Raw genomic sequence first — 16759 nt, forward strand, 5'->3', positions numbered from 1 at the left:
ATGAGGATTATTTGCATTGAAATTAATTTCTGAAGCTTTTAAAATTGCCAGACTTTAACCTAGGCAAGTACAACTTGTTCAGCTCAGGCAGGCTTCGATGGGACCAGCAGGATAAAAAGCACCTTCAGATTTTAAGGGTTTACAAGCAAGGTTAGGGGACAGAAGGAAATAGGATATACAACATTGCCCTAGCTATTTCCCTCCTCCTTCCTGCAATCAAATTAACTATGGAAGGACTTTCTCCCCTTCCCATTTTCATGCTATGGCAACACATACTGTGCCTGAGTTCTGATTCTGTCCTGAGAGCTAATGGACTTGGGTAGTGGATGTCAACAGAGCCGAGAGTGGAACACAGCAGAATTACATCTCTCCACCCAGGAGGAAGCAGACAGCTGTCAGCTATTTCACTTTCATGTAAAACCATAATTGTAAGCCTCAGATTTCAGCCTTCTCCTGCCCACCCCTAAATCTAGCTGCTGGATCTCTGGTGATAATCCGGTAGCCACGGGCTGCCAAATGAGAAGCAAGGGAATTATTCTCATATAACAGCTTTATTTACTTATTACACTCAAAGATGTGTTTCTGTCAGCTTAAGAGTTCAAGACATAGCAGCTGTAGAATTCTGTTCATTGAATGAAATTGTATAATCCAGTTTTTGCTGGCTACTGTCAGCTGGCTACATGTCCCCATTTCCCATAATTTTCCCCCTCCTGCTTCTGGAGAACAAAAAGGCATAGGGACTGGAATTAAGCCTTTGATCAGGGTAGAAGGGCATAACCAAGTAGATAGAATAAGGCCTTCACAGCCAGCCTCAGGCTGTGTTCTGAGGGAGTCAAAGATCATCCTGACACTGAGCCAGCAGGATAAACCAGGGAAAATAACCACATTTAGATAACAAAGTTACAGCCTCAACACTGAGCTGTGATGGTGATGTCCATTTATCAGTTTACTCTTCTGAATCAAACCCATTTGTAAGCCTCGGTTTTCACACTTGCCAAGCACAAATTCCTCACTATGGAAGTCTGTGGAAGTACCCAGCACTGCCCTGTGCCACCAACACTGCAGCTTCTGCTTCCTCAGGTCCTTGGAAGCACTGGCTCCTCCTTGATGCTTGCACTGAATATATGAACAGAACCAGGTGATCAGATGCATACCTGTTTGTGCAGCCAGCCTCTTACTATCACAGGAACATTGGGATTCCTCCTGATGGCTTGTTCCCTCTTTCCAAAGCTGTGAACTTTGCTTCCAGTCTTCACGACCTGCAAAGTATAATGGAGCAGTGGTTTCTAAACCATACTGAGACTCATTTCATATTACAAATACTCTCACTGCAATAACTTATACTTCATTACACAGCAACAAAGTCCTCATGGCATTTTCAAGGGCAAGTAAACAGGCAATGATATTTACAACAGAGCAAAGTCAATCCTCCACCTTCATCAGGATGGTGTGCCAGCTCCTGCTGAAGAGCAGCAGCACTGCTGTGTCAAGTCAGAAGGCGGAACTGTGGAAATTTTAGTGTGCTTGGAAAAAATATTTGAGAGCTGCATGCAAGTCTGTGGAAAATATTGCACAGGTCTCTTACACACACAGGACTTTGAGCAGATGAATCTTACTCTTGCTCTTCTTTGTTTGTCTTTTTGGGGGGGGGGGTTTGATGGGGTCTTTTTGGTGGCTTTTACTTTTTCCTTCCTGTTTAAATTCAAACAACATTGATAGCTTAATAAAATGCTTGGACTCTGGCCCTGCAAACAAAAGGAGAAGACAGTGACACTACCAGGGAAGAGACCTACACAGCAGCCAGTGGAAACCACAAGGCCTAGGTAATGATCTGTGTCTTACTGAAACCTCAGTTTTGACCCACATGGACAAAACTATTTCAAACACAAACAAGCAAGGCCTATCCATGTGTGAAAAAGCACAAATCACTCAATGAGTAATCTGCCTGCTCTTTTCCAGCCTCAGCCCAGTTTGCTCCTCCAAGTGCTTCAGGACACACCACCCTTACAGTTGCTGCCAAGTTCTCCAAGAAAAGAGCTGCCCAAATTCTCTCCTACAGTGTCTCTCTTTTTAATCTCTGAGCTTGTCAGCATACAGATGCTCTGCAGGCAAACAGCAGCTCTGGAAACAAGTATATTCATCACACACAAGGGATAACATCAGAAAAAAATCTCAGTGTACTGCTCCTGCCAGTCAGGCAACATCTGGACTAGAAGACTGCTGTCTATAATGTAAATAATTCTAGCAGAATATTATAACTTTAAATGGATTCTGTTGATTGATTGATGAAGGCCAGACTTTACCAACCTGCACTAAATTTCCTGTCTTAATGAAGGGTTAGCTAAAACCAGCATGGAAAAATGCACTTCTTTTTTGGTGCTACAGCATATAAAGCAGTGAGGCAGATTTAACAGGAGTGAGGAGCAGGATTTCCCCAGCACTGCCACCTCCCCAGACAGCTCAGTGAGAGCCTGCACAAGACCCAGCAGCACCCAGGGCACCACAGGTGGTCACCTGAGGAAAAAGCCCATACTTGTCCACCTGTCCAGGGCTGCTGGCACAAACTCAGCAGAGCAGGCTGTAGAACAGGTTTCTGAGGAGGTGCCCCTACCATCCAGCTGGCAAAAGCCAGTTCATAGAAGAAGTCAGGTCAGGATGGCATCACCACATCTCCCAGGCTTTGTGTCTGCCAGACCTGTGCTAAGGCACTCAGCCAACAGGCTGCAGAGCACTGGCTGTGGGCAAACACAGCCATGTAAGGGCTTTTGTAAAGAAAAATGAGAAGTAAACAAGACAATTGAGTTTTTAGAAATTGCTGCCAAATGTTAAGATACAACAGCTACATTAAAAGGGTGATGAAAAATGAGGCCCAAATTTGCTAAAGCTCTAAAAGTCAAAAATCTATTTTTATTTTGTTTTTACTTTATTTGTACTTTGCAGCTGAACATAAATCAATTTACAAAATGTACAGAATTTAGTTTCCTAATCTTTCTCTCATGTAGATCTTTGGAAGGGTGAAGGAACTGAGGAGCAGTTGAAGTACAGCTTATCTAGCCTTACAGCAGCATTTAAATTTCGGGGTTTTTTTAAATCAGATATTTTAATTAAGCACTTTCTCTGATCTTAATAATTTTAAAATGCAGACCACAATGTAGAAAAATCATCCTTGGACTTGGTCAAAGGACCAAATAATATCTACGTCACAGGAGTAGGAAAATTTGTCCAAAGGCTGTGTATTATATGTCAATCCAATAGCCATAATGGAAACAAAATTATCATTTTATGGTGCTTTATGTAATTAAAATTCTCTTTTAATCTTCAGTATTGATTATCTCATTCTGCTCTGGAATAAAACAAAGCATAACAGATACTGCAAAGCATAACAGATACTTAGTCACACCTTGTTTCCACTGGCTATACTAATTGGTTTGAAAGAAAAGGTGTATTTTTAAACTATTTCTCTGCACTGCAGTAGTCTGTTCCTAACTTGAATTCTTCTGATATCATTGGCAGAAGTTTAAAAATGCAGGTCAGCACAGCTGTCTGTATCACTGAAGACACAAAAGTCACTTTTGACTTCAGTGCATTTGTTATGCTGACTTGCTTGTGAATGACTGCTGAGTTTTTGCAACAAAACACAAAAATGTCAAAAGCCAAAATTTTCAAATCCCTTTCCATCACTGCCTCATCTTATTTCTTACAGTAGCTTGTAGCTGAGGAGGAAAGTTGCTAACATATTATGCAATTTTTTTCTTTCTTTGAAACAGGACAAACAAAAAAAGTACAGACAGGCTCTTTTTTTTGAACAGATTTTTAAAATAGTAAACAGGAAGACTGTATTTTGGTCAAAATATGCAAATATATATGCATAATAAAACATGGAACTTTCAACCTAGAAGGAATTTTTAAAAAGTCAACCTATAAAAAGCCACCTGTTTAAGTCAAACTCTTCAAGTCAAAAAATCTCAGTGTTTCAGTTAGAAATGAACTTATGAATCCTTTTAGTATCTCCAAGAAAATGAGATATTAATCCTTATTTTTCAGATAGAAAAAACTGAAACTCTCCAAAAAAATCACCAAATTTTGAGCATTCCCATGCAGTGGCTGTGAACTGGACCCTGTGCTGCACTCCAGCTCCAGACAGTCCCAGAGCTGGCACATCACATTCCTGTCACCACTGCTTGCTCCAGCTGCTAGACACATTCTTTACTTGGATTCCTCACCAGTTTACCTCAGAGAAATACCAGCAACTACCAGTGTCATCAACAATTCAATCACTTCTGTTATGCAGAACCCATCCAACATGCTCTCAAAATGCAGATAGTAAATACATTCCCTACAGTCCTTTCATTTTTGACTTGGCCAAAGTCCTGTGTGGCACAGTAACATTTACTAACTTTCATTTACATCATGAGATGTTTCAACAGACTAAATTCCAAATGTACCTTACTGTCAAACTGAAGCAGACCCTTTTTCCTCCATAACCTTAATTATTAATCAATATAAATGGCTTTTAACATGGTTAATCATGTAATTGAACTGGGTATGAACAAGATCTTTGGGACAGAGAATAATTGCAGTTTATCAAAATGCCCTTTTGCTTTTTATTCCTTCAACCCCATACCCCTCAAATGTCAAAGAGCAAGATAGACTGCATTGGTCTCAAGTCTTTCAATTACTTACTCAGACAGTTCGTGTATCAATATACTGGCCCCAAATGTGCACAGCTCTATAGAAAAAAAAGGCTGAACTTGGCCAGGATTCCAGCACTATGCATATACCATTCTGTGATGGCATTTGCAGGACCAAATTTTAGAAACATTAAAAAAAAAAAATTAGCCATGGCTAAGTAGAGAGCATGAACATGACTGTGCTTCATGTCTGCATCTGAGAACACACTCTTTGAAAGAATGATTAGGAATTCAGGGAAGAAAACATTTAGAAATAGATGGAAGGACCTTAAAATCTATTCTCAACCTCCTAAAAGTCAATCTCAAAGCAGAGGACACAGGTCATTTTACAGCCTTTTTTCTCACTACTAGTTCACTTGAAATAAGTTTTGTGTTAGACTGTGAAGGAATTCAACAGATCTTCTGACTGCACAAAACAAGAGAAGTGATTTCAAGCCTGTTAACACATGCAATGATGAAACACAGCAGATGTAGGAAAGATGTTGGTTCATCTTAAGGACCCAAAGTAGAATGGATCTTATAAAAACAAACTTGGTGGAGAAGCAAAGTGCTGGCAAAGCCTCTGTGAGAGCTTTATTCTAAGTCTAAAGCTGCCATGTGTTAAAAAATCCACACCTGGGTGCCTGCCAGAAGCATGCACAGCCACCCTTACAGTGGACTGCAAACAGAATAGAAAGAGACCAAAACCAGATCAACCAAAGCCTTGGGAGGCGGTTCTGGACATTCTCTGAGCTGTGATGAAAAAAGCATTACCCTCCTGTTCAGCTGTGTGGTTCTGACATGGCCCCAGCATGTGGGTGGCTGGGAATGGAATCCAGTCCCCGTTTTTGGTCTCTGCTGGATCAGTGCAAGCAGGTGACAGAGGGAAGCAGCAGGAGCAGGGCTCAGAGGATGCACACGTTTTGGCAGAAGTGTGATCCTGGCCAAGTTAGATTTAACTGTGTCACTGGAGAACTCGCCAGCTCAAAGCACCCTATCAGGTCCCCAGTAAGTTTTTGCTGGTTTAAAGAGGGAAAAAATGAGCTTTCTGCCACTAATGCAGGCTTTAAAAAATCAGAGTTAGCAGGATAAATACAGTAAAAACAAATGACGACATACTTTGGTAATTTCAACTCTTCAAACATCAAAAAGAAGTGTTTCAAATAATTCAAGCAACCTACTAAGCTTACTGTTTGCAGTGATAACTTCATCTAGCACTTTAAAGATAAATGCATTCTTGAGATATGATACATTACAATCTTTGTGTTGGTTCAATAACTTATACATTGTAGGTTTTAAAAAAATAATTTTTAAAAAATTAATTTTCAGCTTCTCATGAAATTGTATCACCTCCTGGACTCAAGCATATCAAAATATTAGTAAAAGATTTTAAGTATTCCAACTAAACAAAACGTTTTTGCAATCAATATGGTGAAGCCCTTTCTTAAACTCAGTTACATAAAAGGCTGCCCACTTTTGCATTTAAAAAAAAAAACAACTGAGAAGTTTAAGAACTGCAGTCAAAGTTAAGAAAATTATCTCTGCTAATTCTTTCAATATTGCTCTATCCCTTTTATCCACCCACTACCATTCTCACTGTTCTGTAATTTACTGTAAGGTCAAAGAAGTATTAAAACAGATGGTGACACTTCAAGTACAGCACTTTATTATACTTTGTTCAATAATGGACACAGGTCCTTTGTCAATGACAAGGAATGGACTTTTCTATTATTAAACGTTATGTGTGTGAACTTGGTGCCTGCACTGCTTGTGCAATGCAGTGAGGGCAGAAAAGGATTTAATTGTTACTAGGAGGAGGAAAGGCAGTAAGATTTCATGAAAAAATAAGAACTGCAAATTCCTGGTATCATGCATCACTTCTGGCCATATGCACTGGACCACCAAAACACTTGCTGAAATACTAATATTATATATATTTACTTCCACTTGTAAGTCTCAAACTTTCTGTGTCCCAATAATCACAATGTAAGAAGTCACCATTCAATGCTGTCACGTGGGTATACAGTGCTGTCAAAAGGTTTGTGTCTGAGTAGAAGATATTACCTCTTCTCTGAGGTCCTACTAGACTTCTAGCTTAATCCACAGCCCTACAGAAATCAGCATAAGAACACTGGATTTAAAAATTAGTGAAGTTGTGATCAACAAGCTGAAAAAAATAGCTTTTTCCTTTACCTTAGAGCCAGGTTTTGTATCAACAGCAGCCGTAGTTACTGCAGTGGACGTTTCACTGACCATGCTTGAAGGCCTTTGGTTTATTTGTTGGTTGGACATAGATGAATTCTGTCTAGAAAGCAAACAAAACCAGATAATCTAAAGCACATAGTTTCAAACATTCAGTGTGGCCTTTTTATGTTTAAAATTCACAGTGTGCAAATGAATGACAAGTTAGTCAAATATTTCCCATGCATCTGCAGGTTCCTTTGCGCCGCTCCTGTGATTTAGATTTCAAGTCTTTCCCAAGCAGTGACATCTGATGATTGGTATTTGTCTATGCATCAGGAAGGAGAAACCTGCCAAATTGTCTGCAAACCCAAGAGAGGATCAAGATCTAACAAGGATTGCAGGAAGAGAGAAAATAAGGCCTATGCAGCGAAACCAAACTGTGCCCAATTTAGAGAATTGGCCAAACCTGTGAAAGAGCCAGTACTGGGAGAAAAGGACAGGAATCAGCACTTGGCAATAACAGGCTTTTTATTTAAAATCAAATTGAGTCTTGACTGCTGTTAGATCTTTCACTAACTTAATGCCGTATCTTTGAATCTGCCCAAAATATGATTCATAGCACAATATGAATTATTAAAATACCTTTTAAGCAAAATGGTGCAATTCAAGGCAGATAGTTGTTAGAAATGTATAATTTGAGTCATCCTAAGATTCCAGAAATCCTGATAACTAGCTCAGATAGCCACTTAAGGCATAAGTGAGGTCAATCCTACCAGAAGAACATGTTCAACAAGTAAGAATTCAGTACAGCCACCCAGATGAAGAATTGAGAGGATAGATAGAAGGGCAAAATAAAATCTCTGTGAAGAGAAGCTTCAGCAGCCAAACTCGACACCAGCATCAAATGAAATTAAAACCACAGGTGGCATTTTCAAAAATCATTAACAACATAATTTAGCAAATAACAAGTGGTAATAGAGTCACATCAGAAAAGAAAACACAACAAAACAAACAATTAACAACACCTGATTTTCCTTTTCCCAGTCACCAAAGCCATTTACTAGAAAAACCAAAAATGGTATACAAGCTACACCAACCATGGTTGCTGCTACCACTGAAATCCAGATCTGAACACAACAGAGAACAGAATAATTCTGAGTTATCACGAGAACAGAGAAGAGTCTGTGATTTTAGTAGCTCAACACAGGTTTAAGAGGACAAAATATTTGCCACCACTGCTCTTCCTCAGTTACAACCTGAAGAATTATCTGTTCAAAAGCTTGGATAGGTGTTTTTTCCATATTTTTCCATTTGTGACCAGGGTTTCAATGAAGCTTGCAAGTAAGTAATACAAGTTAGGTCCCATTTTATTTATGTCTTGCATATCTGACATAAATTCCTTCTTCCTAGATTTTATATATAATCTCAGGTCCAAGATATAAGAACAACCTACAGCAAGCCCCTAAAATTCCTGGCCATCCTTTAAAGCAAGGGAACTTCATCATGCCAGTTTGAGTCAATTTGCCCCACCTCTTATGGACCAGCTACCCTGGTTCAGCATTTAATCACCTTTTAATCCAGTCTCTGCAAAATGCAGATTAAAAAACTTCCCATACATGACACTGCCTAACTAAGCTATTCCTGTTGATGAAAATGAAAAATACAATTTAAATTTTGACAAATTGGAATTAATCTTTCCAATAAAAAATTAATGAAGAAGAAATAACCCCAGAGGAATGGTTTTAACTTAATATTTCTACTCTGATTTAACAGATTTTCTCTATTCCCAAAAATGCTGTTTCACAGCAGGTTAAACATACTGCACTTAAAAAAAATAGAAGAATTACAGAGCAAAATAAGCTATATGTTTAACAAGACCGTCATAAGAAAATCATAATACAATACAGAATGATAAAAATGTAATTTCTAAGCATTTACTATGTAATCATAGAGTGATTTCTCTTCCACTTGCTACTACAAGTGATCACTGCCAAGAAACCAGGCTTTCCCTTTCTAGTACTATCAAATTAATGACGAACTTCAAATTCACAAGAAGAAAAATGCTCTTTAAAAAATGTGAGGTAGTTGCCATGGAAGAATTCAAATAGCAAGCAAAAGACACATTAAGTCCATTGAAAGAGAAAGCACATTATTATTCTCCTATAAAAAGTTCAGCAGCAAACCTGGCGATGCAAACTTGCTGCACCCAATATTTAACAGAAAACACAAAACAATACTGCAAATTAATTTCAGTATAATACTATTTTGTATATAGTATTTCAAGGATACAATTGGATTTTTGCATGAAATCAGAACATAAAACTCAGGTATTCAAGTCTTTTAACAGCTAATCAATATTCTCAGTGTTTTTAAAAGCAAGTAAAAACAGACAGAATATGCAGAATTACCTGAAACATCCTGGCCTGCTAAGGGAATTAACAGTGTCCTAATAATATTTACAGATTCAACTTCAAAAATAAGTGACTACAGCACTGACTCTGTGCATTCAGAAACATTAGTTCAAAGCTTCTATTACCAAAGATGTTTGATAATATCTGTTATCCAAGGTACCCCATTCTGTCTTCGTAGTGATGCTGTTTTACTATTTTCAGGCTAGTTTTTTACTGCCTCCCACAAGTGTGTGAGTACACACACAGAATTGCAGTGTGTCCATTTGGAGCTCCAATACTGTGTAAATATTTTTAAGTACTTGAAAATAACACTCTATATAATATCTCCTGTCAAGCAACTCCCTGCTCTACCTAAACATTGCTAGTATGTCTCCAGAAACCATATTTACCAGCTGAAAAAATTACATTGCCAACATTTGGGTTATTAAAAAACCCTAACACTGAAGAAGAACAATAAAAAACAATGACTAGACCAGTAGCCCATATTGAAAATGCAATACTCACGAGAGACCATAAAAATCAGTCGACTTGGAAGATCCACATCCATACCAGCAACTTAAAAAGTTTATTTGTTGGAATCAGACACAATGCAATAACATTCTGTCCATGTAGTTTTATTACTAATAAATTTCCTAATCAGCTAGATTAAAAAAAAAAAACAACTCTCCTAGTGTTTCTATACATGTAAACAGGGTAGATACTTATTTTAGGGTTGTTTGGGTCTCCTCTTTCCTCTCCACCTGGTATTTTTGCTGCTATAGTAACCAAATGCAATAGATAAAATAAGATGGCTCTCTCCCCAGAGGTGATACACAGGTTTTATCAGACACACAAAAAAGAGGATAGCACTCATTGCATTAAGCACACTATATTTTTCCCCCCATATGTCTACATTTATGTTCAAGTCTTGTATTTTTTAAAGTACTATCTTCTCATTTGCAAACACACTCCTATGACAAATATTATACAGCTCCTAATAAACAACTAGTAATGTCTAACATTAGTCACATGGCTGCATGTGCCTGATTCTTCCTTTCTGTCCACAATTACTTAAAGAACTGTTATTTAACAAAGATATGGGAGGAGAAATCTAAACATGATATACAGCTATCCTCAGTAATTCTATCATAGATGGTTTTCAGAGAAATGCATGTGTAAACAACAAACACCTGTCTAGCAGACTTATCATTAATTCTCAGTTCTCCATCAGTTGTTTAAGAAAGGTCTGTTTGTGGATTAAGGGTTCACTAAAAAGATGAAAGCAAAGCACAAAGGTCAAGAAGCAGTTGTGAATTGGAGGGGCTTCCCATACAGCAAGATGCTCAGATTATTTCAATGTGATCCTAAGAACTGTGAGGTGAACAAGTCAAAAGAAAATAAAAATTATTCTAGACAAAAACTGAAATGCTGGCAGAAACAGACAGAAAAATAAACTTCAAATACAAACAATCATGATGTGAAACTGAATTCAGTGCCAACAACAGAAAAGTAATTCAGAGGAGGAAGAAATAAAAACCACCTCTGCAGCTTTTATCAAAACAACATTGCCAAGGAAAGGTTATTTTTAAATATCAGCTCAATGAGTAACAGCAGCCAAAGAACATTAAGAATTATTAGTAGAGGGAGAAGGAAAAGTACAATTAAATTATTATAACAAACAATGAGCTCATGGGCTGAATCTTGCAGTCACCTATGACCAACCATTCCATGAGAAAAAAAGAAACCTAAAAGTGACATGTAGAAAAGCTGGCTCTCAAGCAGAGCTAGTGAAGGATACAGAACACACACCCCACACACCAAGTGAGCAAAACTGCTAAGCTTGGAAAAAGAGCACAAGGTAGGGATTTGATAGTGGTCCCAGCAAAGAATGTTTCAGAAAATAAGGAATTACTAATTCACTATTTAAAAGAAAAAAGAAATCTAAATTAGAACACCTTGGAAGAAGGAACAGTGTAAGGATCAAAAGATAATGTAATTCAAAAGTTACAGGTTCCAGCTACAATGGAGTTGAGAAAACCAAATTTCAGCTTGAAAAGCAAAATTGATGTGATATTGTTTAAACACCTTGGGGAAATACTAGTGAAATACAGTCCCAGCCTTTACTGAAAGTGTCCAGTTTTTATTTGATCAAGTGAATCAAGGGCATTTGGTTCACAACTGAGTCATAATCAAGCTAGGATTACATCACTCCTTGGTGCAATTTTCCAAAACTTGTTTCCAAATCTTCTTGCCAGAACACTGCTTCCAGGATGAGCAATGGCCAGAGCAGTCCCCACATTCATCATTTCTACACAACTGTAAATTACTTTTCTGATGTAAAATGTGTTCTTTTAAGTAGATATGTCTGCTGCAGCCTGAACAAGTTTGTGGTCACTTTTCCCCACTAGCTCCCAGTAAATATCTGTTGACAAGCCCTTGGCCCTAATCTTAAATTAAAATCAAGCAGTCAGTAACAAATCATGTCACAACAGCGCTACAGAACAAATCTCCTCTTATGAAACCCTTAAGAGTGCTTACTGCCTCAGATAGGGTTCTCCAGTGACAGGAAGAAGTAGTCTTGGTCAAAGGATGCCACGATGGAAAGGTTCCATAGACCATGCTGACCCAGAGACTGCCTCTCTCACCTGGTGGAAATCCTTTCATCACGGGACAGGGATCTCCAACACTGATTCCAAACTGACACACCACCAACACCACTGACTCCAAGAAATCCCTGATGCCTGAGGGAAAAGGACTGGAAACACAGCAGAGCTCCAACACAGTTCCTAGGCCTTAGGACAGGGAGGTGCCAACAGCTCCTCTGATTTCACCAGACACATCCACAGATGCCAACATCATCACCTGGCAGGAACTCAGGTGAAGAGTTCAGGTCTTCACAGGGCCATGGTGAAGAGCCTCTGTGCAAACCCCCACTGCTGCACAGAACTGGTACAAAACTAAGGAAACCAGAGCATCCCACACATTTGAAAAAGACATTTTTAAAGCAAATTTATCTGACAGATTAAAAACATCTGATTTTAAAAACACTGTATGTTCTTCATGCCAATAACAAAGCTTAGAGAAACATTCTTGCAAATACTGTTTCCTGAGCAATCACTAGAAACACTTACACTTCTCTCTATCCCTCCAGCCATTCCCTCTTCTTTTAGAATTAAAACCCCTTCTCTCTACTAATTCTACTACAATGTGAGATTTTTCCTGGTTTTGATACCATCTCAGTGCAAGTAACTGAAGTCTACATGTTCATCAGACTCCCCTCCACATAAGCACTTCCATTTCTCCTCCAAGAAAGTTTCTAACATACATTAAAGATTACTAAATCCATGTGCCACCAACAAGTACTTCTTTCAATACCTTTTTTAATAATTTATCAGCTGCTATGACTACAAAACGAAAAACAGCCCAAGCAAGTGTGACTAATCCAGGCAGGCACTCCAAGAGGTTATCCAGACACCTATTTTCCAGTACCTATGTTTAAATTCTTATTAAATTTGATTGAACCTTTACAACAGATAAATTAAAAACCAATTAATGGATGGAAGCTGGAACACATGACTGCTGCCCATACTCTCTGTGAGACTTGCTGATTTGCAACAATACCTGTTCTCCTCACTAGGACAGTGAGGTGGAGCAGCTCGTTTCATACCTGTAAACGAGCAGCAAAGCACCTGCATGCCATGGGACAGCTGGGGTGACCTCCAGCTCAGCAGCCACCCCACAGCTCTCACACCCAATCACAGCCCTCTCCTACAATGTTATATTTCATGTTAGTTCTCATCAGGCATCTTGGCATAGGACTTGGTCTTGGCTTTGCTTTGCCTTGGGGGAGAGCAACTGTTGAGCCTGTGGTTTTTTGTAGGGGTTTTGCTGATATTGATGGTTTTGGTCTGTTGGTTTGGCTTTGAAACTATTTAAGAAGTTCTCCTCAGGGCTGTAGCAGAATCTCAGAGCTCTACAGCCATGTTTACTTCTCCAAGTCACAAGAGAAGACATGGAAAAGCTCAGTCTCCTGGGAGTGCTGAACAGCCTTCCTCTAGGCCTCATTTTTCTTAATGCTGTAAACTGCTGTTCATAGCAGTCCTACCAAAATGTAAAGCAAATTAAATGTCCCAGAATTTGAAATGTGGAGAGCTCAGAATCGTGCAGGCAGCCACACAAACCTCACATCCAGGGCACCGCAGCAGGATGCCCAGGCTCTATGACAGAGGCTGCTTGAACAGTGCTGGAAAAGAAAAACTATCTGGTGTTCTGCCATTCTTCTTGCCCTTTGGTTGTAGAAGTGATGTAGAGTTTTGTCCAGGACTCTGTTTTCTGTCTAGGGAAGATAGCCAGTGATTCCACTAGAGAAGGATGGCAGCAGCAATCTAGCAGGCAGCCAGGATGACAAAGAGGACCTGAAGCCTACAGAGAAATGGTGCATAATCGAATCCAGCACCAATCCACATTCACCAGGACTGAACACATACATTTCTTACTTTTGTTTGTTTTTTTTTGATCAGGCAATCAAGATTAAGTATGCTGGACACAAATATATTCTACACCATTTCTTGAGAACAAAGGAAAACAGGTGATGAATGTAGAACATCTTGAACATAAGAAAACCAAAGAAATACAAACCTTCCAATATGCACTTTACATTTATGTTCTGTTTACCTGATATTTATATAAGACTAAAGCATTATTGTTTAAGTATATTTTGTTATTTTTTTGTTTACTTTTAGGTTTGTCTGGAATTTTTTTTAAGATTTGATAAAGATCTTCCCTCAAGTCCTAGCTTGGAATCAAAAACTATCACAACAACAGTTTTTGATTCCAAGCTAGGACTTGGAAGTAGGCACTATCAGAATGAGAAGCAAAATTTTAAGCACAAACCTCAATTAAATTTTTCTACAATATTGGAAGAACTATCAATAAATTAAGGTACTAATCTGCTGTAGGTAAATGTGTTACTGTTTTAGATCTCTTGACATGGGTATAAAACTACTTACTCTTCTCGCAAAATAAATTCAATATTTTCTGGAGAAACCTGTCCTGTCACAGGATGTCTAAATGACGTGGTCTGCTGATTATGGCTGAAAGGAAAAAAAAAAGAAAAAAGGAAAAAGAAAAATTAATATTGCTATACTCTGTAAAATATGGTATCTAAAAAGCAGAACTTTTTATATTGATGCTTTGCTGCTCTAGTCCAGAAATTAAACATATTTGAGGTACTTTTCAAGTCTGAAATGTTTTCAGCTCCTTCCTATGTTCTTGTCGACTTTGCCAATGGCACACTGTGCCATTTAATTATTAAGCAAGTTTATGTTTTAAAAGTAAACTAGTTGCAATCTTTAGTTAGTGAGACACACTTGAATTTATGATTATTTATACCTGGCAGTTATCAGATTATTTAGATATAGCATAGAAATTACATAACATACATTTCTGATTTGTGTTTCCATAAATTTCACAGAATAGAGCCAGTAATTTGAAATGCAACATTTGACACATTTTTTATTATTTAATAACGTCAGAGAAAAATTATGTGGAAGCCATTTCTTGCATGTTTCTTTTTCCTCTAATGTGGTATTTCTCCAATGATTTCTCTTTACACCTTCATGCAGAGGACCACATATAACCTTAGCTGTGCAGCTGCACAGCTCGTATAAAACAACATTATTTAGTATTTCATCACAACTGAATTAAAATCAGGGGTTTCTATAAGCTTTCCCCTCAGAGCACTATCCAAACATTTTGCTATCCTCTGTGAAACACTTCATTAAAGATAGGTATCTTACCTATCTGTGAACCAAGAGCTCATTTATTTAAGACTCTAAATTTTTCTGGGTTAACAATTCTTAGGTAAACAACATCCAAAACCACCACTCACATCAAATGTAACAAAACAGTAACACGCTCTGAGTGTATTCAGAAAGCAAAAATAACAAGGCCATTCAAAAAATTCTACCTCAAAGAGGCAAAAATGAAAACTTGATGTGTTTTCTTGTTTAAGGAGCTGGAGTTTTTCCTCTTGTAAAGCCTGTTTGGTTTCAAGCATTACAGATTTGACCTTGCTGTCCAGCACACCAGGATGCCCCCCAGCACAGAATAAGGCATAAAGAAACACTTTCAGATTTCAGAGCAATGAGTTCCTAAGAGATAACACTCTGCTGACTAAAGAACAGCTAACAATCAAACAGCTCATGCAGCCATAACATGCCAATGTAAATAGCTCAGGACATGTCTTGATTTAACAAACAAACCAAAACCAAGCAAGGCAAAACCAACCAACCCCTAAAAACAACAAAAACCCCACCAGTTACTCATGTTAAGTTCCACTCAGGCTATAAACACAGAAAGTGTTTGGTGTGTTATAAACTTTTCACCCTTTTCCAACACATACCTGGCCACTGTGTTGGGTTCCTTATAACTGAGCAAGTCAGATATAAGGCACCCATATCACAAACATTTCCAATGATAAGCTGAAAGCTGTAACAACTTATGCAACACCAGAAGGCCTTTTTCCAGCCTCCCCTATTATAAAAATCCTCACCCTAGAGCCATTGGAAACTGCGAACAAGATATGGGCTATCAATTACTCCACTGCTCCCGACACTGCTGAGAACTAACCTGTCCTACAGCTGTGGGTTAATAAAGGTTAATAAAGTTTCTATCTCTTCAGTTTTTCCATGAAATCAGAGATCCAGAGAAGTATCTTCAGTAAGCACACAATAACATCTACAAAGCAACCAGGATCTATTTCCTCACAAAACCACTGAGGAGTATTGTTTCCTAAAAAAAAGCATTTCTATGTGAGATTTAATTTTGTGTCTACATCCAAAGAGTGGGATAGGAACTTGAGATGTTTTCAAAGAAAATCATAAATAAATTACTTATAACCCTAACAACTGAACTCTATGTTTGTCACACAGTCCAGTTTTAAGCTGAAAGCCTTTCCTTTCAAAGCAGGCCTGATGCAGTCTGCTTAACCTTAGATGCTTAGGTTACGATTAGTATCAAAAAAAGTGCAGATACTCTATTAGCTTAAAAAAATGAAAGGACCTTGCCAGCTATATTCTCCAGGGGCAGAGGAACTGCCAACAAGCTCTCATCTGCAGGCTGTCAATCATTAATAACTCACTCTTCAATTAAGACTAAGAAAAAGAACTGTATTCCAGAAGTGCTCTAGGGTTATTCAGGAAGGGAAGTTTCCCATGATACCATACCAGCATGTACACAAATGCTTTATTCTATTTCAGGAAATAAATTCACCAGAAGAGGAATTAGTCCTCTTAGTTGCAAAAAAAAAGGGGAAAGTACTTTACTAACAAGACTAAATATACTCACTAATAATAAAGATTTCAGCTGGAAAGTAAACACTTTTTTAAATATCTGAGCAATGCATTTTAGGACAAGTTTTGCATATCAAGCAAACACTATGAGCAGAGAAACAGAAGGATGGCTCTGTGGCTGCCTAAAATGCAGATGGGTAATTTCACAGACAAGGAGAGGGCA

The 16759-nt window shown here is 38.2% G+C and overlaps 1 protein-coding gene across 6 annotated transcripts in view; it reads right to left on the bottom strand.

Moving 5' to 3' along the window:
• The window catches only part of PLEKHA7 (pleckstrin homology domain containing A7), a 146062-nt gene that overhangs the window by 47646 nt on the left and 81657 nt on the right, over positions 1–16759 (bottom strand). For all 6 annotated transcript variants that reach the window (XM_066551555.1, XM_066551554.1, XM_066551553.1 and 3 more), the window contains exons 4-6: positions 14254–14337; positions 6864–6975; positions 1155–1259 (exon numbers count right to left, since the gene is read on the bottom strand). In XM_066551555.1, coding sequence (XP_066407652.1) covers positions 1155–1259; positions 6864–6975; positions 14254–14337 — 301 coding nt within the window. The remainder of the gene's footprint in view (positions 1–1154; positions 1260–6863; positions 6976–14253; positions 14338–16759) is intronic.

Source organism: Molothrus aeneus, chromosome 6, assembly GCF_037042795.1.
Source record: "Molothrus aeneus isolate 106 chromosome 6, BPBGC_Maene_1.0, whole genome shotgun sequence".
Taxonomy (NCBI): Eukaryota; Metazoa; Chordata; class Aves; order Passeriformes; family Icteridae; genus Molothrus; species Molothrus aeneus.